Raw genomic sequence first — 25,000 nt, 5'->3', positions numbered from 1 at the left:
GAATCACCGATCACAGATGAACGAAAAAGAAAGAAGAATAAAAAAAAAAAAACAGAGAGAAAAAGAGAGAGACAGAGAAAGGAAGAGAGAATTAAGCAGGATATACGCGCGACGTACGTCACCTGGATTCTCTCGAATCCATATATAAATATAAATCTTTGGACAACCTGAATCTATCTCATTGTTGTTTCATGAATATTCAAGCGTAGCATTATCGTAGAAATCGTTTCGGCCGAGCGCACGTTTCCCTCGAAACGATCGTGGGAATACCGATCTATTGCTCGATCCATAAAAATTCGAGCGTGGGCATTTGATATAGTGAACGAGAAAAAAAAAAGAGAGAGAAAGAGAGACAAAAAAGAAGAAGACAGTAAAATTCGATATGTGGGTCAGAAGACAGGTGACTAAATCCTGCGAACCACGCTTCCGTGGATTTCGTATATAATTTAACATACGTATGCACCCATAAGCATATTCGAATTATCGCATGTTAAGCGTTATAACGAGAGGGAGTTTACGTAAGTTGTCGAGAAATTCGTAATGACACGCTGATGAAAAAAAAAAAAAAAAAACAGCAAAAAGAAATAAATAAAAGAAAGGTAATGGAATCGATGATCGCGTTACTACGACGTATGCGTAACGATATGATTTCACGAAAAATTTTACTCCGACGAAATATCGATCTCGATCGTGACGTAACAGATGTATAAAAGAAAAAAGAAAAAAAGAAAAAAAAAAAAAGTCAAAAAGAACGAAAGAAAAGAGCGGTGAGAAAAGGGTAAGGAGAAAAGTTGGAAGAAAATCTGAAAATTTGTCGTAGATGAAAGAGAGACAAAAAAGAGAGAGAGAGAGAGAGAGAGAGAGAGAAAAGAAAAGAAAAAAAAAGAAAGAAAAAATGAGAGAAAAAAGGAGCCAGGAGAAGGTAGACGCGTGCTTGGCACGACGGACGCGTGCACGCGAGAGTGACGCTGGTGGTAGCAAGAGAGTAAGGTGGGAAAAGAAGGGAGATGTGGACGAAGAAGAAGACGAAGACGAAGAAGAAGAAGAAGAAGACGAAGAAGAAGACGAAGAAGAAGACGAAGAAGAAGAAGAAGAAGAAGAAGAAACGAACGAGCGAGCGAGCGAGCAAAAGGGGCCCCTGTCGGAGGCTACCGTGAGAACGAGGCGAGGCCTTGCGTCCCACACGTTGCTCCCTCTCGAACGTCGTCGGTAGCGTCGTCGGGCCCCTATGTCGGGCCCATCGGCGAGCCCCTCGGGTAACTTCGTCGGCAGGCGCTGCCGGCGGCACTGCCACTGCCGAGATCGGCACGGGACCTCGGGGCCCGTGCGCGACAGAGACAACGACAGGCGCGAGCCCCACACGCGACTCGCACACGTCCGAGCCGCGAGCACAAACCGCCTTTTCCTCCTCCTTCTCCTCCTCCTTCTCCTCCTTCTTCTCCTTCTCCTCTTTCTCCTGCTCTACCTCTCCCTTCTTCTTCTCCTCCTTCTTCTTCTCTTTCTCCTCTCATCGATGATACTTTTCTTCCTCTTCATCTTCCCTTCGATCTTCTCACTCCTCTCGATCTTTTACATTTTACCTCCACGAGACTTTTACTTCGTTAATTGGATATTGTTTTAATCTTTTAATTACAGAGAGAAAGAGAGAGAGGGAAAGAAGAAAGGGAGAAGAAATGGAAGATAATTTTTGCGATTAGACAATTCAACTTAATACGTGATACATAATACCTAATTAGCATGCAACTAACTCGAGTATAACTATTGTCAAAACTGTTTCTTCCTTTTGATTTTAATAAGTTTTTATTTAGAATAATAATGGAAATGTTGAAATTAATAAGTAATTGCTTCATTCGGGTTTTATCTCGTTATATTATTGTTTATGTCGTCCTTGTCTCGTCGATTTTTTAACTACTGGTAGAAAGGTAAGTAAAACAAAATTGTTATTACTTTTTACCTCTGTTTTGTTTTTTCTTCGTTAGATTGTTAAACATCATCCGTTCGGCTGAAACTCTAACAACATCTCTCTCTCTCTCTCTCTCTCTCTCTCTCTCTCCCCCTCACTCTTTCTTCCCTTTCTTTTTCGAAAACAACGACGCTTTTATCGTAATCGCGGAGACATATTTTTCCGTCGGTTCTCAAAGCCAGACGAATAGCCGGTTCGTGCATAGGTGTAAACCGTGCTATTCTCGTATCGTTCGTGGAAGACATTCCAGGCGAGGCTATATAGGCATCCTCGATAACACGATAGCTGCCTGCTAAACGCACCGATTTCTTAGCCGACACCGAGCAAAGAGATAAAAGCTCGACAATTTTCTTTACGACGTCTTCGTGATTTTTATTTATATATCGTCGACCTATTCGAGAATTCCAAGGCATCTAACTAACCCTCGTCTTAACTACCGAGACACGTTTTGTTTTTGAAATATTCTCTATCCATGAGTCATTATCTCGAATTACGATATAACAACACGTTGTTATCGTTATTATATTTTCTACGTGTTCTTACATTAGGTAATATACCTAAATATACATACTTATATAACATCTACTTATACACAATGTCACACTTTCGACGTAAACGTATCTTCAAAGAAGTAAATAAATAAGTAAATAACGATAGAACCAATTCAAAAGAAGAAATGACGCCATTCGAAGACGAAAACGATAATCGTAATGACACGAATTTAAAATAAAAGATAGATAGATAGAAAGAAAGAAAGAAAGAAAGAAAGAAAGAAATAAAGAACGAAAGAAAACGGTCGTGTAATTTAACGTTTCACACGGGTGACGGAAACTTCTTCGAAGAGGGCGGGTTTTGAGTCAACAAATCGGCCAAGAGAACAGCATTCCCTGTGCTCGCGAGCCGTGCCCTGGTAAGGACGAACGGAAGAGAGAAAAAGAGAAAGAGAAAGAGAAAGAGAAAGAGAGAGAGAGAGAGAGAGACAGAGAAAAAAATAAAAAAAAGAGAAGGAGAAGGGCACGCGTGTATATCCTCGGCGTCTTAAGCGAGAGCCTCTGGCTGGCTCCGCAATCAGACGCGATAAAGCAAAGAGAAGGAAACGTGGCTACCACTTTTTACCTGCACGCGAGAGACGATGTACTCTCTCAACTCGTAAACCGCCAAGTACGAAGAGAGAAAGAAAGAAAGAAAGAAAGAAAGAGAAAGAGAGAGAAAGAGAGAGAGAGAGAGAGAGGAAGAGAGAGAAAGAACATCGATTTTCTACCGTGAGCATGCGAAACGACACGATGAACGTGAGAGAAGGGCTAAAAGGGAAGGAACACTCTACGGAAAAGAAGAAGAAGAGGAGGAGGAGGAGAAGGAGGAGGAGAAGGAGGAAGAAGGAGAAGAAGAAGAAGGGCAGTTGAACGCACGGTTGTAAGAAGAGATATAAAGTGGCGCACGAATTGAAATTCTTCACCGACGGTACTTTATACTCCGAACGAAAATCGTGAGTCGCCTAAGTACGAGACTTCAAACTTCTTCTTCTTCTTCTTCTTCTTCTTCTTCTTCTTCTTTTCCTTTTTATTTTTCTTTTATTTCGTCCTTTTTTTCTCCCCTTCTTCTCGTCCCTCTTTTTCAAGGAAAAATAAAAAGAGAAAACGAAAATGAAGAAGAAGATCGTCTTCGTCTTCAATACCAAGATTATTCTTCGGTGTAAACTACTACCTTCTTACAAAACTCCATTTTATTATATTATTATTGAAATGCACGCGCTCGTTATTCGCTTTCCAAAAAGTTAATTCATATATGCACAGTCTTTTAGCTTCTCTTTTACAAAGGACTCATGAAAACTTTTTCATCGCGCGTTTAATACGCCGCATCTGTGATTGGGAACAAAGAAAAAAGAAGAAGTGAAGGAAATCGATCGTTTTGTCGTTAATTTTCGTGCATAACAACGAGTCACGCAGAGATCGTTTGATGAAGCCGACCGTCCATCTAGTTTTTACTTAAGATTAGAAAACCATCGAAATGCGTCTGGGATCTATCGAAACATTTCTCTGATATTCGTAGATATTATCCATACTACTCATTCGTATGTAACTTACTTACTTACGTTAAGACGTAAACAAATATTTCAAACTATTAATAAATAAAAAAGTCTTGAATAAGAGTAATATAAATTCAATTAAATCGATTAATTTTCTTTTTTATTATTTTTCTAAATAATTCATGAGTGAATACCGAACGTCTTAACTCGAATTTGACGAATCGTAAGAATTGAGATTTAATGAATACTTTATACGCGATAACGATTATCTTAATCTTGAATGAATTATTCTTAATAGACGAAATGTACGTAGTTTTAATCGAGATATTTTACTTTTTTTTTCTTTAATAATAATTCTTATGAGAACGAGTATCTTGAAATTGTGAACTTGAATTTGACGTCGTTACAAAAACACTCGCGTATGTTTCTTTCGATAAAGAAACTAAACAAAAGAAATATATACATATGCATTTTATAAATAATATATATATATATATATATATATATATATATATATATATGAAGAAAGAAAAAAAGAATGAGAAGGTTCGAATGTCAAGGAGACAGACGTCGTCGTCCTCATGGCGACGTCAGAGGTTCCATTGACGCCGACGTGGCGTCAAGAGGAGCCGTTGTAAAACGACTAGTAAACATTCGCACGCTTTTGGCCGCTTCGTAAGCCATATATATGTATTATGTACATTCCAGACTTGCGATACGATATACCACTTCCCTTCTACCCTCTCCTTCTACCTCCTCCTTTACCCCCTCCTTTAACCCCCTCCTTTACCCCCTTTCTCCTTCCCTCTCATCATCGCAAAATACGATAAGAACTCACAAGGATAAGAACTTCGAACGCGCACGGTGACATCACTAATTATTGTTTTCCTTCCTAGTATTCCGAGAGCTTGTCCGTGATGTCTGCTCGTCCTCCTGAAAAGTTACTTGAGAACTGTGAGACTCTTCATCGAATAGTATCGTTCGAAACGAAATCTTTTTAATTAATAATTAAATTCAGATAACAAAAGAGAGAGAGAGAGAGAGAAAGAGGGAGAGAGTTATCAATAAGCATTTTATGCAACGATGAACGTCTCATTGTTAACTTTTTATAACTCGATGTAACCACTTTTTCGTCACACTTCTTTTTACACAACATTGATTGTTACTTTTGAAAATATAAGTTTTACTTAATATAGTTGTACTTAATTATTATTGCAGTATAGTTGTAGTATTTATAACATAGCTATGATTAATATAACGGAATTAGAAGAGTACAAATAATGCTACAACTTTCACGCGATATAATTTTTGCGTAAATACGAAAACAGGATTGATATTCGATTTTGAATAGTCAACGAGACGTGAACGAGACAAAAATTGTAATTATTTTCGGTATGAAAAAAAAAAAAAGAAAAAGAAAAAAGAATATCTCTAAAAAAATAAAAATTGAAGAAAAAGAATTGAAGAAAAAAAAAAAAAGGAAGAAAGAGAAAAAGAGAGAGAGAGAGAATGACGAAAGGATCCACTTTGATCGCGTCAAGTAAAGACTACGAGGATAAGCATTGGAAGAAACTTCTAAGTATCCGCCGAACACCGACGAGGAATAAGATAATCTTAATGGAGCCACGTCCGGCCTAAGGTTCTCTTTTATCTCGCGCGAGAGAAATGCTCGAAAGGTCGTGAGTGAGAAAAAAAGAGAACGAAGAAAGGATCTCCTTTCGGTTTTCGTCGACTATCGATTAAAATGACACTATCTATGTAACGTTCGTTAAATTAAAGTAATCGCGTATTAACGTAATTTAGGATTTCAAAGAGAACAAAAAAAAGTAGATAAATATTCATATAATACGTATAGATACACGTACGTCTCCTCAACAATAGATATTTTTATGTACATACATTATTACGTATATTGATTTATATACTTTAATCGTAATTTACGTCGAATAAGATCGAAGAAGATTCTCACTTCGCAAAATTGAAATCTCGACGTTGTATGTATAACAATAAGATAGAATAATTCGTTCGACGATCGTTAATATCTTACAAAGCTGACGAGAGTCGAGATAGATAAATAAATAAATAAATAAATAGAAAAAGGAAAGAGAAAACATTTCCTTGAATTCGCTCGTAATTATTGAAACGTCGTTGTTCATCTATTGGCGATCGTCGTACGACGTTACGGCGAGAGAAACAATATTTATATCTTTTCACAACAATATGTCTCGAGACACACGCATAAAAGCGCACACATATTCTCATATTCTGCTTACAATTAGACATCAAGGATACAATAAAAACTTCTTTCGATTATTTATCTTCGTAGGAAGAAGAAAGTTAAACGCTAATTCAGCGTATCAGAAGGAAACATTAACATACATATATTGCGTATCAATGCCTTCGGGATATGCAGTCGCAATGAAATTCAAATCGATTTGGAGTATACAAGTTATCTAGCCAAGACGGAGACGCGCGGGCTCTTGTTACCGTCGGAGTCGCCGATATTTTGCAAACAAAATCGACACGCGCCGCCTGCAGTTAGTATATCCCGCAAAACGAGTAATTCGAGTCGGCTTCGTTCTTAAACGAAGTTCGTTCATTATCGCTGGAACGACGAGCGATTTCCTGGAGAACGGGAAGAGAAAGAAATAGAGTAACTTACATCGGAGTACTATATAGGTAAGTACTTATGTATATATCTACCTACGTAAGTGCATAGAGTTAACACAAAAAAAAAGACAACAAAATATATATATATATATATATATATATATACGATAGAATAAAAAAAAGAAAAAAGATTCGAGCGTAATCGACCCTGTCGTTTCATTCGTCCAAAAATTCACATCGACGTGTAATCGATTACAAAAATTACTAATTATTAATTTCGAACAATAGTAGCGCGTGTACGTCACTTATTTCAACTATCGAACCATTTTCTATACGTGACATAATTCATTTATACAGGAATTAAAACCTTTAAATAAACGTAACGCACGTATCGATATTTTTCGCGTACTCGATCAACGCTGTTCACATCCCTTACACGAGAGAAATTAATTAACCTTAGAATAATTCTCCCTTTATTTCGAAGTTAACGTAACAAGAATAGAAAACTAAAGGAAAAGCGAATAAAGAAATGTGCGATTAGTCTTACTCCGTCTTACTCCAAACGAATGGAAAAGGATACAGAAGGAAAGATCGTCTTTGGAGATGGAAGGATACGTTTCGTTGGTAGCGCCAAAGACCTATCTCAGAAAGTGCCTTCGCCACGGACACGGAGGGTTCGAAGTTGGGTGAGGGTAAGCATACAAGGGGGGAATGCCAAGAAGAGCCGGGAGCATTCGAGTCAGTTCGCGTAGGGACTCGAAGCCGCGCGCCCGCCTTCTCTTTCTCACTCTGTCTGTTTGTATCTCTCTCTCTCTCTCTCTCTCTCTCTCTCTCCCTCTCTTTCTTTCTCTCTCTCTCTCTCTCTCTCTCTCTCTCTCTTTCTTTCTATCTCCATCCATCTCTCTCTCTCTTTCTCTCTCGTATACACACGCAGACGCACACACCCTCCTCGAAACGTCCTTCCACAATTTTTGTTTTTGTTTTGGTTTCGGTTTTGGTTTTGTTTTTGTTTCTTCTTTTTCTCTTCTTTTCTTTTCTTTTCTTTTCTTTTCTTTTCTTTTCATTTTCTCTTCGCACACGTACGTACGTAGGTAGGTACGCACCTATATAAATAAATAAGTAAGTACACATACACGAGGATCGAAATAAAGTCATAAATAAGACATATTTCTTTCGAACATCATTCTCTCGAAAGATTTCGACGCAAGCATATACGACCGATGAGATTGACGAGTTTTAAGGATAACACGAAATCCTGCAATGATGTCGTACGATTGTCCCCATCCGGTTTCAAGGACTTATCGATACAAAAAGGTAAGATAAGTGCGTATCTTTTCTTCTTCTTTTCTTTTTTTCTTTTTCTTTTTTTTATTCGCTTCATTTTTATTTCCCGGATAAGAGAAGGGGAATAATATTCTTTGTTTTTAATGATCAATTTGCGATAGATCGTGGAACGAAACGATCGTGGATGTAACGTTTAAATACTTACGTCATTGAGTTGAGTGATCGATCGAGGAGTATCAGGATATTTTGTTGATTATTTATTTCTTGGAAATAATGATCAAGAATGAAGACCGTTCGAAGAAAGAAATCTAATCGGACGAGGAGAAAATCGTCGTTATGCGATAGGACACGTCGTCGCTCGCTCGTGACTCTACTCGAGTGATCGCTCGAGTCTGAAAGAGAAAAAGAAAGAGAGTGTAAATGATGAATGAAACACGCGTCGAACGACGCGTTTATCGTTATACACGGTGTTCGATAGAAACTATATATAGAAAAACTTATTCGAATGACGAACGAATATCGTCGTTCGTACGTTTCTCTAATAAATGATAAAAAAAAAGAAAGAGAGAGAGAGAGAGAGAGAGAAAGAAAGAATAAAAAGAAATAATATCGATCTTTATTCTTTACAGATAACGAAGCCGCTCTTAGAACGAAAGAGACGAGCACGTATCAACCGATGTCTCGACGAATTAAAGGATCTCATGGTGGACGCACTCGAAGTGAGTACGATTTAACAACGTCTGTATATATAAAAAATATCTACCGCACGATCTACCATCGCGTGAGAAGCAAAATTACCGATCTTATTATAAAATACACATCGACGAAAGCTCCGTAAAAACTTATTATAAAAAGCACCGACTTGTACAGATATTCTTTAGAAACTCGATCGATTTCTCTATTAGTCACAGTCGAAAAACGATATATCGAGTGTCGATTAAACGTCGTTATCTTCGTTCATGCGTGACCGACCGATTAGAAAACTAATTCTAATCGGGAAGATATAACCGTTTAACACGCTCCGTATTAGATATATTTTATTATTCTTTTTTCTCTTCTCTCTTATTTTATAGAAATTATTATTTATTTCTATTTTTACTAATCTTCTATATATATATATATGTGTGTGTGTGTGTGTGTGTGTGTGTGTACACAAAAATTATTATTTATTAACTAAATTAATAAAACGCGTTAAATAGCACATCCAATCGACATACGCATAAATTCGATCGATAATGTTTGGTCCAGATAGCACGTGTTATGTATTTTTCTTTTTTTTTTTTTTTCGAAAAGAAAGGCACGCTTTTTTCTTCTTCTTTTTTTATTTTCTTTTTTAAACCTCGCACGACTCTATTTACGATCTCCGTTCTGCAATTTTACGGATCGCGCGCTCGCGGCAGGAAACGCATTCTCCGGCCGCAACTGCGCGTGGCAAAACTATTTTCCTCCTCTTAAATATATTCCAAGCATCGTGGGAACTCGCTGAAATGTCAACGGCATTACGGACACGGCAACTTTATTAATTATTCGAATAAATTTATCACGATCGCTTCGTGCCTGACATTTTTCTGGCTGTGTTTTTATTTCATTTTTTATTCCATTTTTTTTTTTTTTTTTTTTTTTTTTTTTTTTTTTTTTTTCTATACATACTTACATTTTGAACGCAAACTTACGCAATTCCGATCGCCGACGCGTATTTCAACAGATTATTCATCAAATTGTTTCGCATAATAAACGAGTAGACAACTAATCGTAAAGTCGAGTGTTTTAATAGCATTTAGTGCAAAAATCGTTTCTATCGATTCGTTCGAAAAATTTCATTGGAAGATGTTATCGCAATTATTTCCTTTTCTTTATTTTTTTCTTTATTTTTTTTCTATTCTTTTTTTTTTTGTTAAACAACAATAATAAACAATATATAGGTATTGGAAAGATAATAAAATTCGAAGAAATGAAGCCTATCGCGTTTCGGTTTGAACGGAAGAACGAAAAACTTTACGTCGACTTTGGATTTGAATTCGTCTCGGTAATCGAACCGATCCGTTGCTCGTCGTTCTATAAACCAACAAAAGGACGGACCGTGTCCGTTGGGAAAAGAAAAGGATTTCTTCCGTGGCTCGGTCATGCACGACTTTTGATCGGAAAAGGGATCGATCTTCGATAGCGATCGCTCGGTATCGAGAAGTTAGCTCGTGCGAGCGAATCGAATCGAGGAAGAACGAAAGAAGTAACGCGCTGAGATGACGATCCTTAGATACCTATCTTTTATCGTTGTTAGAGAAGAAACTATATATATATATATAAAAAGAAAAAGAATACTAAGATGACGTTGCAAATCGTTGTATCTATCGTTAATATGTACACGATTCATTTACTAAAACTTATTCGTCCATCTTATTTCCTTATTATATTTGTCTATCTCTTTTTATTCGTTTGATAATTTTGATTAAAAAAAAAAAAAAAAAAAAAAAAAAAGAAGAAGAAGGAAGAAAAAGAAAAAAAGATTGAAAATGTTTCGATATATTTCTTCTAGACGGAAGGTGAAAATATCAGTAAATTAGAAAAGGCGGACATTCTCGAATTGACGGTACGTCATTTGCAAAGATTACAAGCTTCTCGTTCCGCCGGTTTGTCTGGTATTTCAACGACGGCAATACCAACAACGCCAACACCAACGACAACAACAACGACGACAATAAAGATGACGACGATGGTTAACGATGAAGCTACCGCTGAAAGTCGATGGCAATCGGGCTTTGGACATTGCGCCACGGAAGCATGTAAATTCTTGGCCACGCTTCCTGGGAAGGCGGCGGAGAATTTGGCCAGGCATCTAGCTATTGGTCTTCAAAATAATTCCAAGATTAACTCGTTGAGCGTGAGTTGTTTATTAATTACCTTCGTAAAATCGCATGGGTTGTTCGCTGAATATAAGAAAAAAAGAAAAGAAGAAGAAAAAAGAGATGATGAACTTGTTTCTTTCGATTTTTTCTATCTTTTTTTTTATGTTTTAGATCAATCCCAATCTTTCGACGACATTGATCGATCTGGATCCTGGCACCTTAATCGGTCCTTGTCTGATCAATCCAATTCCCTCAACAGACACTAATATAATCGTACCGAATATCGTAATTCCTACTAGCAGAACGAGTCCTTGTGTCAATGTGAAAACAGGAACATTTAAAAGTACGTCAACGGAAACAACGATAGGGTCGTTAGAAAATAGATTTCACGGAGACGATCGAAAGCAATTGACATTTGATGCTAAAGAAATTCGACGAAATTCTATGGTCAAACGTAAAACGACCAATCATCAAAGAATTAATACGGAGGACGACGAGGAAATCGATGTTGAACGCGTAGACGATGGTGATCCTATGTGGAGACCATGGTAGCGAAAAATTTTTTTAACTCGAATCTTATATTATGGATGATGAGAGAAAAAGAGAAAGAGAGAGAGAGAGAGAGAGAGAGAGAGAGAGAGAGAGAACAAAAAATACGATCTTCGTTATATTTGCAAATATAAACAGCTGATCGAGACATTAAAGATATTTTACGAGATAAGATTATTCAGAGAATCTTCGTTGTTTTATATAATATTATTTATCTACATATAGTTAAGAATCAAACTAATTTGGAGTTGTGCTATCTGTAAAATAGCACAACTATAAAATAGATCTATATGAGTAGGATTATAGTATTACGATACTATATTGCTCATTATTTTGGTACATGGCTTTAATTCCGTAGTTATAGCATACTTCACTATACTTTTAATTTTAATACTTTATTATACTTTTAATTTCTACGATATAGTTTAATTTAACCGTATCTCGTATGTCAATGAAAAGTGACAAAATATTACCTCTGATTATTAGTAAACGTTTATAAATTATTCGATGACGAATTATATTTTGACTATTCGAATAGTATGATCGAATATAATAGTTTAAACGTTTTCATTGAAGCATCGAATTAATCGTTTGAGAGATATCGTACTCGTTTGTATATCGAATTTTTTTTCTTTTCTTTTTTTTTTTTTTTCTTTTTCTTTCAAAATAAGTTTATCGTGTATGACAAGACATATCACTCGGTATAGATATTTATTTTAATTTTCATATAAATATTAATACTTTTCGTGTGATTAACCTGTGATAGCAGAAAGAAAATACAATTATACCTAAAACTTTATTTTATACTATTACATTTATCAATATTTTAATAAAAATATTTTACGCTTTCAGCACGTACGCTCTGTCCTTACTTTAAGCCTATTCATCATTTTTTGATTTTATAATAGTTTGCGCCACCAACGAGTACAGATATAATTCTTAATGGATTTTGACGAACAAGATCTCATTTTAAAAACGAGGAATCGAAAATGTAATAATAATTTTCTGTGCTAAGATCTCGCCTTTTAAGGTTGTAGATTCCATTTCATATTTTACAATTAAAAATCATTGTAATTCTATGTTATTAATCGTTTTTATGGAATATTGTGTAGTAGTTATTAGAATTTTTGACGAAGCAAAAAAGAAGCTATATGCCGAAGAGACGCTCAGAAATTATGATTCAAGAGGACGATTCGAATGCGACGAGTACATAAATAGATCAAATAAAATTCTAATATAATTTTTTAGAGAAACGCACCGAAAAATTCTAATTTCTTTATTAATTTTTTTTTTTTTTTTTTTTTTTTTTTTAATTTATTATTAATAATATCTACTTACGTAATTACACAGCTTATACACCGATACAATAGGCGATACTGTTTCCCTGTTGCGCATGTAATTCATTTTTTGTCCATTATGTCGCTGAAGTCACGTACACTACGAACGAAAAGTAGTAAACAGCTTTAATTGAATGAAGAATAGAATTTTGATATTTTATCGACGGATGTTAAAAAGAAGTTTTTATTACTTGATGTCGGTATATAGAAATTAACTGTACAATGTGGTGTAATCCGTCGGTAAAACAGACGCAAAACGTAGTCGAACGTTTTACTCATATAATACGCATGTGCAGAAGTCACGTGGTTCATTTACAAGCTGCTTGAGGCGGCTGCTTGAGTCTCCTAGCGCAGGATTGGCGATTATCATCCTCTTCTTATAAACAAATAACATTTTTAAAGTTTTATAATAAAAATTAATATTCTTTAGTGAATAGAATTAGTGTTAAATTCTCGTTTTCTTAGGTAACAACGATATAAATATTACATTACTTTGAAAAATTTTAATGAAAATATTGTACCTTTTAAGCAGCAGAAAATTACCAGATCTGTCGAAGAATATTATTAACCTTTGTCAACAATTATAATTTATTTTGGTTTATATTTAATTATATTATATTATATGCACAACGTATAACATAATTAATAGTAAAATACTTGTTTGTAGTGAATACGAGTGTGTTTTAAAAATTGAAATTTTGTTTTTGTAGGTTATATATATATATATATATATATATATATAGATATATATATATATCAAAGATTAAGACACATCTATCGTCAAATCGGTAACGGATTTTTTTAGAATTACTTTACATTTAGAATTGTTGATTTTTATGATATACCTTGATCCTCGGTACTCAAAAGCTGACTAAAGGTAATTTATCTTGACACTTAGAGAGTATCGTTTATTAGGTAAATATTGTAGATTGTTATTATTTTAAAATGGAAATATGTAGCTCCGATGCCTAGTGTCAAAGATGAATCAGAGCCAGAAGGAGAAGAAATGTCTCATGATAGCAACGATAGTAACCAAAGCTCTGCGTCGTGTGATAGTAGTGCAGAACATAGCGATAGCGATGATTCTTCAGAGATGGATGAAGATGAGTGTGAAAGAAGACGAAATGAGTGTATGGAGAATTTAGTTGATTTAGAAAGACAATTTACGTTACTTAAAGAACAGTAAGCATAATGATATAACAAAACCAAAGTAAACTATAATATTTTACGTAAACTATAATATTTATTATAAACCAGAATATTTTTGTTTCAATTATTTCATTCATGATGAATATTAATTATGATATTTTTAATTTCTATAGATTATATCGTGAAAGAATAACACAAGTTGATACCAAATTGGGGGAAGTACGAGTTGGTAAATCGGAAGAATATTTAATACCTTTGGAACGTTTAAAAGAAAATATGAAGACCAAAACGGAAGTTGCTGGAATATTGAAACAATACAGATTACAAAATATACAAAATAAATTTTTAGCTGAAGAACAGGCAGCACTACAAAATTTTGAGAGTGAAAAAGAATTGATTTGGGATTGTATACATAATGATCTTCAAGAGAAAATTCGTAGATTGGAAGAGGATAGAAATAACGTTGATATTCATGCAGATTTATGGTTAAATTCAACCGGTAGAAGGCGTCGAAACCATACAGAGAGAAGGAGAGCAGTTTCTGTAGCAGGACCGTATATCGTTTATATGCTTAATGATGCTGATATTTTGGAAGATTGGGCATTGATTAAAAAGAGTCTGAGTAGTCGAAAAACTGAAATAATTTAAGACATAAATCTAATATGTCAATATGTGGACATACATGAATGTGTAGTGTCATATTACAAAATTAACAAATCTTTTTCTTTTAAAGTTAACTGTGACAACAGTTACTTCTAATGCAGACATCGTTTTGAGTTTCCACATCTATAATATGTGCCTTTAAGTGCAATGAACTAAACGAGGATTAAGAACTCCTTTGCATTGTGAAGAACTGTTAAGCACAATGAGTGGTTAAGGTGAAAATCTGATAGAAAAATCTTTAAACTGTACCAATGCTTATGCTTTTTTGTAAAGAAGCATACGAATTCAAAGGATTTTACCAATTACGCGTCTAAATTTTATATTGTAAAATAATAAAGACATTTAAATTAATTAACTATAACGATAACAGTAAAAATTTTAAATAACAACGTAAATAATGTAAATAAATCACGTTCTCATTGAATAATAATAAATTTAACTTCATAGAAAATTACATAAGGAATTAAATATATAATTTTCTCTTTCGTCTAAAATCATAACAATTACTTTTGTTGCTTTCCTTTTCTTTTCTTGCCTTTCTTTTCTTTTCTTTTCTTTTTTTTCTCTCTTTGTTTTATTTTACAAACAGTTTTATTCTCTATAATGATAATATAATATTTTGCATGATATTGAAGACAACTTGTATCATATTACATACGAATACTTTATATTTTGCAATAAAAGTTAAATGCATAAATATTGTATTCTGATACCCTACACCACAGTCAACTTTAGAAGAGTGCTTCTAAAATCTAAATTTAATTCCTTATTCAATTACTAGATGACGCCGGATTTCATTTGAAAGAGAACTGTATCTACCTGCGTTCAAGTGGTGAATAACGTGCGCACGATTTAAAAAAATCTTTTTCCTTTGTTAATAAATTCAATTTTACAGAAAGAAGGTAGATAAAATATACTCATAAATAACGAAAATAACTTTTATTATCAACGTGTAACCGTGTAAACAGAAAAATGCGACTTGGTGTTGTTATCTGAATTGATGCACAAGTTAATTTAAGGTTATGATCGCCATAACCTTTTCCATCAACAGAAATTGTCAATATTTCTTATAATAAGGTATATAAGTAATTAAAAATTGTGAAATAATATACATTTTGGAACTTTTGATAATTACAGATGGCTTCAGAGAACGAACAAATCTCTGCATTTGCTGCATATGCAATGAAACGTAAAAATATAGAGCGTTCGTTACAGTTACTGAAATTACAAAAGATACATTCAAATATGAATGAAAAAAATTCGGTTCAAGTTGTCAATAAAGAAAAAAACACATTACCATCGTCTAGCAATGAGACCCTTAACAAAAATGATAAACAGTCTTTCTCGCCCAAAAGTTCTAATTCTATAACTAAGAAAAATTTGAATACCAAGGAAACGAATAGTTTGATGAAATCAAAATATAAGAAGTTCAATTATAATAAGAATAAGAAAAAGAAAAAGAAAAAGTTATTATCAGCTAACGATTGTCACGGCAACGACGAGGCGACGACTGACTTGGAAAATTCTTTTTCTATATCAGGCGATAATAATTCACAAATGAATCAATTAGAAGGGGAAACAATGAAGATAAATAAGAAGACAAAGAAAAGGAAAAGAAATAAAAAGTTACGTTCGACGAAAAATATGAATATTAATTACGATATAGTACATGATAATTTTTTGAAAAATCCCGTTATAAAAAGTAAATTATTGTTTGAATGGTTGATACATCCTTTAGAGATTAATAAGTTTTTTAAGTAAGTATTAGGGAAACAAAAAAATTTTTAATAATATTTACAGACGCATATAGAACGTGTTTAAAGATTTATTTATTTCAGGACGAATTGGGAAAAAGCTCCTGTGCATGTAAAGAGAAATAATTCTAATTATTACAAGATTCTCATGTCAACTCCAATAATTGACAAAATATTAAGAGAACATTATATATTATTTACGAAAAATATCGATATTACATCATACATAGACGGTATAAGAGAAACCCATAATCCTTCTGGTCGTGCCGTTCCTACGGTTGTTTGGGATTATTATTCAAATGGATGTTCAGTGAGAATGTTAAATCCTCAAACTTTTTTACCTAGGCTCCATACATTAAATGGTAAGAAAACGGAACTTCATTAATTAGGTTATGCCATCAATGCTATTTTCCAAATATGAATTAATATAAACAAACGAACTTCATGCAGCGACTCTTCAAGAATATTTTGGATGTTTCGTTGGTGCAAATTCTTACTTAACACCACCTGGTAGTCAAGGATTTGCACCACACTACGACGATATAGAAGCTTTCATATTGCAAATTGAGGGAAAGAAAAGATGGAGGTTATATAAATCATCGAAAAGCAGCGACTGTTTGCCGAGATATTCATCGAAAGATTTTGATCAGTCAGAACTAGGAGAACTTATTCTAGATACCGTAGTAGAAGCAGGAGATCTTTTGTATCTCCCACGTGGAACTATACATCAAGGAGAAACCATTTATAACAGTCATAGTTTGCACGTTACTTTGAGTGTTTATCAAAAAAATAGTTGGGGTGATTTCTTAGAAAAATTGCTTCCAGATGCATTACAAAAAGCAATTGCGAATGATGTACATTTTCGTCATGGATTACCTCTTGATTATTTAAAATATTTTGGTTTTGTACATTCTACAAATAAATCTGATTATAGGAACTCCTTCAGAGAAAATGTCGAGTGTTTAATTAATCGTATTATAGAACATATCGATATAGACAAAGCAGCTGACGAAATGGCAAAAAGTCATATTCATGATTTCTTGCCACCTGTCCTTGTAGATTATGAACGACAATGTTCTATAGCCCAAGATGGAGAAAGAATGACGAAGGAAGGAGTTGTAGAAAATCATGTGGAAATTGAACTCAATACGAAGATACGATTATTAAGGTCTCATTGTATAAGGTAATTCGTTTTCTAATTAATCTTTAATGCTAATTGATATTCTATTACACTCTCGATGATATCTCTATTGTTTTATGCGATTAGATTGGTAGAAGAATCAGACACGTACAGGATATATTATTCTTGTGAAAATTCCAAAGAATATCACGAATACGAACCACAATTTTTAGAAGTCGACGAAAAATTTGTACCCGCTATAAAAGAAATAATTTGTCGTTTTCCCCAATTTGTAGAGGTCGAAGAATTACCAATTACTGAGCAGGATGATAAAGTAAGTTAAAAAAAGAAAAAAAAATCATTTACATCGTATTGCACATAATATAATAATTCATAATGATATTTATGACACACAGATTCTGATAGTAAGAGATCTTTGGGAAAGAGGTATTTTAATAACGAAAGATCCCTTATGCACATTGGATTGAGCTGACAAATAATTAGCAAACTATTTATGCGGAGAATCGATTTTGATTTTTTTCTTTCGCTTGTTCTTTTTCTTTTATTGATTTATATCAACGTTTATCTTACAATTAGACGTCAATTCCATCTTTTATCTTTACCACTTGAGAACGATCAAAGTCATATATAAAAATTATACATTGAAATATTTAATTATGTTGTAAATGCAAAAATCGTCTAACTAAAAATACTTTAATATTGTCTACGGAATACAATATTTCTCATGATCGTGCTTGAAGTCATATTTAATGTTATAAAAAAGATACGTGTGAATTGTTAATTCTAAAGAATATTTATAAATACGAATGAACATGATCTTTCTTTTATTCTTTCATATTATTTCTACCGTTTCTTTTTGCTTGCGTAATATGATCCTTTCGCCTTCCCAAGACAAATTCAACGTATCCTAAATAACCATCGTTATCCAAATCATCTTCTTCCAACACTCTATCTATGAAACCTTGTAATATAAAAAATACAATTTCGTAAAGTCAAAAATAATCATCGTAAAAATCGTGACAAATTTATCCGTATTTCTTACCTACGATCCGTGGCAATTCGTCTTCTTGTATTTGTGGCTCATCCTCCACAAAATTTCTACCTTCTTCATCGACCATATTATATTCGTGAAAAGTATGTTGAATGGCATGAAGAATTTCAAGGCCATCTAATTTCGTATTATTATCGATATCGTGCACTCTACGATTAAAAGATACTAATCAAGTTCTTTACGATACGTGTAACGATACTTAACTGGAGATAATTCGACAAATCCTACTTGAAGTAATGGAATTCGATCTCCTGTTCGCTCATTTTGGAAAAATCAAGCTGGGACGCTATCGGTCCCATGTCTTCTTTCAAATGACTAAAAACGATAAAACATTTACATATATTTCGTGGAAGATGAAAGGAATGATTGGATCGTTATAACAAATATTTATGAAAAACGAACGTGGCATCGTGAAGCAATTCGGTATCTTGCGTCAACTTAACACCTTTATGAGGCGAGTAATGATGATGGGAAATGGAGCTTCTTGGATGATGTGGACCACGTAATCCGACCGCAGAAGCGATACATAGACCGAAGAAAAATGCTAACAGCATTTGTTAGTCTGAAACACTTCAACGAAAGTGAAACATCAGCGGATCAAGAGAAGCAACAAAGTCATGCGTTAAAGAAACATGTACGGATTCGCTTAAGCATCATTTTAATTCGATCAGCAGTTTGGATAGGTGGGATCAATTTCTATCATCGTTTCTTTCCTAATGTTCACTGATCAGCAAAAGTTCGTAAGAACGAAGGGTAGAAGAATCGACATTGAACGACATTCCGATTACGTCCAGACGACAATAGGACCTGCTGGGTCACGTTCATCGGACATGTTGCTATAGAAGCACCTATTCGTTCTTGAAGGGGTCGAATACCCCCTTGGCTAGCGACAGATGGACGGTAGAGGGGGTCCCGATAATTATTATGCGATTACCCACAAGCCCATTGATTTAGTTTGAACCCCAGGGATATACCGTTCGGTACTTGTACTACGCTCTTATCATAAGTTACTATTAAACTTGACATTTTTATTCCGACGGAACTTTATTCGTATCGAAATAGAATAATAACGATCGAAAGGAGAATATTATCTTAGACCTAGTGCAAAGATCATAACGTGTAATCGTTGTTAATCGTATTTGAGAGTTGTATCGAGATGGATATAAATAAAAGGAACATTTTCGAACGCACGCTTTGCGAAAAACGCTCGAATTCATTCGTTTCTCAAATTTCGTGCGCCTTATCCGACAGAACGTGAATCCAATGGGCGTAGGTGTTAAGAGAGACACAAGAGCGAGCACGAATCTAGGGTATTTAGGAATCAATTTTATAGAGCCGACGGTGGTCGAGCGAGAGTACATATGTTGAGGGGGTGCCCCAAGGGGTTTTTCGATGCAAGTGGACCCCTGTGGTTGTTCACTCCCTCTGAACTTGGAACGAAACACGTTCTTACTCCGAACAACCCTCGACGTTTCAGCTACGTCGGCCGTACGGGTGTCGAAATCTATAAATAATTTATATCATTTGGTCCATTCATCCAGGCGGCCCATATGTACCTGTGTCGCCTTACAGGGGACCTATACCAGAACTCGAAATCTTCCTTCCTAGGAAGCATTACAAGCTCGTCTGTCTCTAAGCTGTGTCTGATCCGACGCTAATAGAATGTACCTACCAAACATCGCGAACGTTTTTACAAGCTATCAAATATTTCATCTATCTCATATTCGAAACGTCGTCAACAAGTTGATATTACCAGTTGATAATCGTGAAACGAATAGATTACTTGGAAAGTAAAAAAAAAATCTATAAAAACAACCCTCGAATTGAAACTTTAATTATACATCGACATTGAATTTTTTGAAACAGGAGATCGCTTTCATGTAGAGTAAATACATTTTTAAACGACCGGCTGCTATTTTCTAACGCTCTAGAACCGTGACTATCGGCGCTTTCTGTGAACTCGATCTTCGCATATGGAAGGGTGCCCACCCTCTTGCTTTTCCATCTCTCTCTCTCTCAATTTTCTTTCTCTCTCTCTCTCTCTCTCTCTCTCACACACACACACACATTCTCTCCCTCTCCCTCTCCCTCTCTCTCTCTCTCTCTCTCTCTCTCTCGTTAAGCTTGATATAACCTACAAAGCATCCTTCTCAACATCGCCGCCTACGCAAACGCAGGAAAGTCGGACACGGTGAATCAGCTTATTCGGAATAATTGTTAGAGAAATATCGAAGGATAAGTTTATGTTGATATTTACCTGAGACGCTTAGTTAATACGATCGATCGTGATCCGACGACAACTTCGATCTATTTTCCCTCGATCTTCCTCCTCTCGTTGACGATACCTCTAGATTTCAGACTTCTCCTTTGCGATGCCGAAGAGCGTGACACTTATCGACGTTTTTCCATGGAGTTTGCGCTCTCGACGAGTTGCTCCCAACTAACGCGCTCATTCTTTGACTTTCCTTCGCGAGATAACTCGCGAACAAGTTGGATGCGTCGACGATTTTTTTACAAATAATCTTTAACGAACTTCGATGGGATTGGATATTTTCAAAATGCATATTTAAAATAAATCCCGGACGATCTAGCGTTTGTAATCAAATCGTTGTTAACATGCACGAACCTCCATAAATAAATAAATAAAAAAAAAAAAAAAGAAGGAAAGAAAATCAAAGTAATATTTCCAAGCTTTTTCTGATCATCGTTAAGAAACAAAACTGATCATTATTGCTAAACAATAATCATCGTTACTTCATTGTACATTGTTGAAGAACGTTCACGATTTGATGAGCCAGGAATTAAAGTATTAACCGAAGCTCTGATTATATTACTTAATTTCTATATAAACAAATAAATAAAAAATAAAATGAGAGCTATAATTTAAAGATCTCTGATTATTGTTGAAAAATAATACCGATCGTTATTCCAATCATCGATACCTTATCGGTCATTGTTCATCGTTCACTGTACATTGTTCAAGGTTCATGCCTTGATGAGCAAGGAATCGAAATGTTGGACGATACTCTGATTATTTAATTCCTACACAAATAAAAAAATAAAAAAATAGATAAATAAATAAATAAATAAAAAACAAAACAAAAAGAACAAAAGTAATAATTTGAAGCTTCTTTGATTATTTATTAATACGTAATACCGATCATTATTCTAATAATCTGTACTTCGTTGTACATTGTTCAATGTTCACGCTTTGATGAGCAAGGAATTGAAGCGTTAGTTGAAACTCTGGTTATACTACTTAATTCCTCTCGAGTTATTCGAACAAGAGAATAACAAGGCTCCAAGGGAGACTGAATCGTCGCACTATGGACGGATGGATAGTTGGATGGATGGATGGATGGATGGATGGATGGATGGATGGATGGATAAATGGATGGATGGATGGATGAATGGGTGGATGGGTGGGTGAATGGGTGGGTGGATGGTAGAGGTGTACCTGTACCAACGCTTTGACATGTTAATTTTCACGATGGGAAAGGCATTCCCTTGAAAAGTCAATCGCCCCGAGAGAAGGATTTCATTTCGAGGCTGTTCTTTGGTTAACCATAGGACATTATTATAGCACGGTGACACTCGACGAAGGGTTCCGCTGATCCAGATTCGATAATATTTTATGAACTTCAAATTGAATGTGTAACGGTAACGGGATGGCTCTAACGAACTTACCGAACGAGAGAGTTTAAGGACGTTTCTCATGCCGATAATTTTGATTCGTTCTACTCGCCGAAAAATCGAGGATGCGTAGCAGTAGATAGACATGTCGGACAACCTGGGAGGCGGATCCAAATTTCGTTCTTTTTTTTTTTTTCTTCCTTTTTTATTTCCCTTTTTTCTTTCCTTTTTTCTTTTATTACTACTACTATTACTATTACTATTATTATTTAGTATTATTATTATTTTCTTCTTTGCGATGTATTAGGAAGAAAAAAGGGGAGGGAAAAAGGGGTGGTAGTGGTGGTGATGATGGTGGTGATGGCGATGGTGAGATGGGAGGGGTTGGCGAGAAAAAGAGGAGGAGTAAAAAGAAGTATGAAGAGAAGAAAGAGAGATGGATAGATAGACGTTTGCGAGAGAGGGAAAAGAAGAAAATGAAAAGGAACGACATGTACGGCAAGAGAGAAAGAGAGAGAGAGAGAGAGAGGAAGAGAGCGAGAAGAAGAGAGAGAAAGTGTGTGTACTCGTGCATGGACGCGCGACGTGCTTTCGAAAGAGAAAGAGAGAGGCAGAGAGAGAGAGAGAGAGAGAGAGATAGGAGTTGGAGAGAAAGAGGAAAACGCGATAGGAGAGTAAAGGAGGATGAGGAGGAGATGGAGGGAAAAGAGGGGAAGGATCGAGGCATAGATGGATAGATAGAGCGAGAGAGCTTGCGAGAAGAGGAGGGAGCGGATGGGTCTCTCGTTGCTACGGCAACCAGCGTAGCCTAAAGCTATGCTTTTATTGATTCCAAGCCGCAAACAATGTACAGGAGTGGATGTTTCGCTCTGTTCTCTCTCTATCCGTCTGGATAGTGAGGTATTAACACACCCCGAAATACCGATACCCATGGGCACGTGTCCCGGAAAAGCAGGGTGGCCCCATATAGAGAGAGAGTATGTCAGGCTAAGAGAGACAGAGACAGAGAGAGAGAGAGAGAGAGAGAGAGAGACATATACATATACAGAGAGAGAGAGAGAGAGAGAGAGTATGTGCGTATAATAATACATCGACTTTGGAATAAGTATTTGACATAATTGCGAACATTTTCACGAACTATGATATATATATATATATATATATATATATATATATATTCTTTATCATATATTAATCTTGGAAATATCTAATAATCGTTTCGCATCTCTGCTCGAAAGTTTTCATTTAATTCGAAATCATTGACGTACGATTTCTGTACCATCTTGACACAGAATAGGCTCGCGAACAAGAAGAAGAACAAAACAACAAGGGATTGAATTCTCATTGGAGATCGAAAGTTTCGTCCATCGTCCACGTAGACGAAGAACGTGGCTAGCAAGATAAGGGTCCTAGATAGCATATAGAATCGTATCAATTCCGTATAATATTGATAATATTCTTATTTATTCGAAATCTGATTTCCTTTCTCGCCAAACACGATCGCGGAAAGAACGGTAAGAAACAATATCGAGAAATTGACAATTAGAAATCGACTATAACGATAACTAGGAAGATACCGAGTCGATGATATCTATCTTTCTATACTTGTGTAAGTACCTATGTCGAACAGAGCTCTCGCTCCGGTGATTTACTTTTTTCCTACGCTTCTGTCTGTAATTTTTCTTTTTTTCCTTTTCTTATTTCTCTTTTTTTTTTTTGTTTCATTGTTTTTTCTCATTTTTACCTTAAAAATGTTTTATGCAACAATGAGCAGACCGATTCGTCTGCGTTGTTTTTCGAACGACCACGACAATAGTCAAAAATTAGCAACGTAGAGATTGACAATTAACGTAACTCGCAGTATAACCAGGGTAACAGGGAGGATGATCAATTTTTTCTTCCTTTTTTTTTCCTTTTTTTTCTTTTTTCTTCCTTTTTTTTTTTTTTTTACATTCAAACGATCGATCCATCGAGGTAAAACGAGCGTAAACTTTTCGTTATAATTTATGCTAGTTGGACCATTATTTTTTGTACGACGCCTATAAACAGTCGAATAAATAAAAAGTTGTTTTTTCACTTTTCTTGATATTTCCTCGTTACGTTATAAACCTATAGTAAAAGTTAGTTAGATATTCGAGTATCTCTTCTTTCTCCCACCCTCTTACTCTTTTTTCTCTTTTTCTCTCTCGAGTAGCTTTCTAGCGAGAATCAGATTAGTTTAAAATATATAACAACGTTCTAGCAATTCCATTCTCTACGATCTACCCATCAGCGAAACAAGAAACCTAAAGATTCGTATCTTAGAAATGTACACGGAAGGACGAACGAAGAAGCGTAGATGGATCGAGTGAAACGGAGTCGGAATAAAACGCGTTACGTTCATTTTGCATTCGGTTTCATGTTCTCGTTACATCGCTCGAGGAATATGAGCCTTCCTGTAATAAAACGGACAGAAGGAATATCGATGAAAAAGTTATTCGATTGCTCGGTCGTTAGTCGATCGGATCGTTAGGTATTGGAAAAATGAATCGTTACGACAATAATATCGATATAGTTTTCAACGACATCATTCAAATCCAAGTGTCGTGATGCTTGGACTTAGAACGAAAAAGAAAAAAGAAAAAAAAAAAAAGAAAAGAAACAGGAAAAAAAAAAGAGAAAAAAGATGCGACACAAGGACAAAAAATAGCAAGGAATGAAAGAACGTGATTCGTTTCGAAGGGTATCTATAGGTTGTCGAGGAACGGAATCGTTCGGCAAATCTTTTTTTCTTTATCCGAAACCACCTACTCCCGGTGAATCGAATCAACAACAATGAGCGGAACTATCGACGCGAAAGTCAGATCGCGATTGAGTTTTCTACCCGATTACTGCGTACGAGACCACCCACTGTTAGATCCGACGACGAATGGTCTTGATGCAACCATACTACTCAAGAGTAAGCGATTTATTCGAGTGTCGAGCATTGAAAGGTTTCCTCTTTTTTATCGGAGGGAG

General features: G+C 35.3%; 5 protein-coding genes and 1 long non-coding RNA gene across 11 annotated transcripts in view; 4 read left to right on the top strand and 2 right to left on the bottom strand.

Moving 5' to 3' along the window:
• Positions 1 to 5,118, top strand: part of LOC122632092 (tubulin polyglutamylase TTLL4-like) — a 21,064-nt gene extending 15,946 nt beyond the window's left edge. Inside the window, exon 2 of the mRNA XM_043818560.1 lies at positions 4,886 to 5,118. Within this exon, the coding sequence (XP_043674495.1) occupies positions 4,886 to 4,907 (22 nt within the window). The 3' untranslated portion in view covers positions 4,908 to 5,118. The remainder of the gene's footprint in view (positions 1 to 4,885) is intronic.
• A 2,029-nt stretch (positions 5,119 to 7,147) lies between these two features.
• On the top strand, positions 7,148 to 11,346 carry LOC122632093 (transcription factor HES-4-like). 2 transcript variants are annotated; one of them, XM_043818561.1, is made up of 4 exons: positions 7,148 to 7,394; positions 8,513 to 8,602; positions 10,417 to 10,761; positions 10,898 to 11,346. In XM_043818561.1, exons 1-4 carry the CDS (start codon positions 7,311 to 7,313, stop codon positions 11,276 to 11,278), a joined length of 900 nt encoding a protein of 299 aa, XP_043674496.1. In that variant the 5' UTR covers positions 7,148 to 7,310; the 3' UTR covers positions 11,279 to 11,346. The 2 variants fall into 2 exon arrangements, with proteins under 2 accessions (XP_043674496.1, XP_043674497.1); XM_043818562.1 differs by lacking the exon at positions 7,148 to 7,394 and adding an exon at positions 7,807 to 7,913.
• On the bottom strand, positions 7,906 to 12,934 carry LOC122632099. The gene is made up of 3 exons (XR_006327809.1): positions 12,804 to 12,934; positions 12,614 to 12,712; positions 7,906 to 8,275 (listed from the first exon to the last, which is right to left on the bottom strand). It is a non-coding gene; the product is annotated as an uncharacterized LOC122632099 (long non-coding RNA).
• An 8-nt stretch (positions 12,935 to 12,942) lies between these two features.
• LOC122632094 (breast cancer metastasis-suppressor 1-like protein) lies at positions 12,943 to 14,775 on the top strand. The gene is made up of 4 exons (XM_043818563.1): positions 12,943 to 13,077; positions 13,323 to 13,489; positions 13,572 to 13,794; positions 13,935 to 14,775. The coding sequence occupies exons 3-4, from the start codon at positions 13,577 to 13,579 to the stop codon at positions 14,407 to 14,409; spliced, it is 693 nt and encodes a 230-aa protein (XP_043674498.1). The 5' UTR covers positions 12,943 to 13,077; positions 13,323 to 13,489; positions 13,572 to 13,576; the 3' UTR covers positions 14,410 to 14,775.
• Positions 14,776 to 15,145: 370 nt separating this feature from the next.
• LOC122631693 (ribosomal oxygenase 1) lies at positions 15,146 to 18,135 on the top strand. 5 transcript variants are annotated; one of them, XM_043817680.1, is made up of 6 exons: positions 15,146 to 15,868; positions 15,965 to 16,181; positions 16,263 to 16,540; positions 16,629 to 17,361; positions 17,446 to 17,632; positions 17,715 to 18,135. In XM_043817680.1, the coding sequence occupies exons 1-6, from the start codon at positions 15,562 to 15,564 to the stop codon at positions 17,784 to 17,786; spliced, it is 1,794 nt and encodes a 597-aa protein (XP_043673615.1). In that variant the 5' UTR covers positions 15,146 to 15,561; the 3' UTR covers positions 17,787 to 18,135. The 5 variants fall into 5 exon arrangements, with proteins under 5 accessions (XP_043673615.1, XP_043673612.1, XP_043673610.1 ...); XM_043817677.1 differs by having other exon boundaries at positions 15,148 to 15,501; positions 15,562 to 16,181; XM_043817675.1 differs by having other exon boundaries at positions 15,149 to 15,443; positions 15,562 to 16,181.
• LOC122631694 (multiple coagulation factor deficiency protein 2 homolog) lies at positions 17,810 to 18,924 on the bottom strand. Its single transcript, XM_043817681.1, has 4 exons — positions 18,773 to 18,924; positions 18,599 to 18,685; positions 18,362 to 18,519; positions 17,810 to 18,280 (listed from the first exon to the last, which is right to left on the bottom strand). Exons 1-4 carry the CDS (start codon positions 18,922 to 18,924, stop codon positions 18,144 to 18,146), a joined length of 534 nt encoding a protein of 177 aa, XP_043673616.1. The 3' UTR covers positions 17,810 to 18,143.
• Between the last annotated feature and the right edge of the window lie 6,076 nt (positions 18,925 to 25,000).

Source organism: Vespula pensylvanica, chromosome 9 (genome assembly GCF_014466175.1).
Source record: "Vespula pensylvanica isolate Volc-1 chromosome 9, ASM1446617v1, whole genome shotgun sequence".
In the NCBI taxonomy this organism is placed as follows: domain Eukaryota; kingdom Metazoa; phylum Arthropoda; class Insecta; order Hymenoptera; family Vespidae; genus Vespula; species Vespula pensylvanica.
The sequence above is the reverse complement of the archived record's forward strand: the minus strand, read 5'-3'. Positions and strand labels throughout refer to the sequence as shown.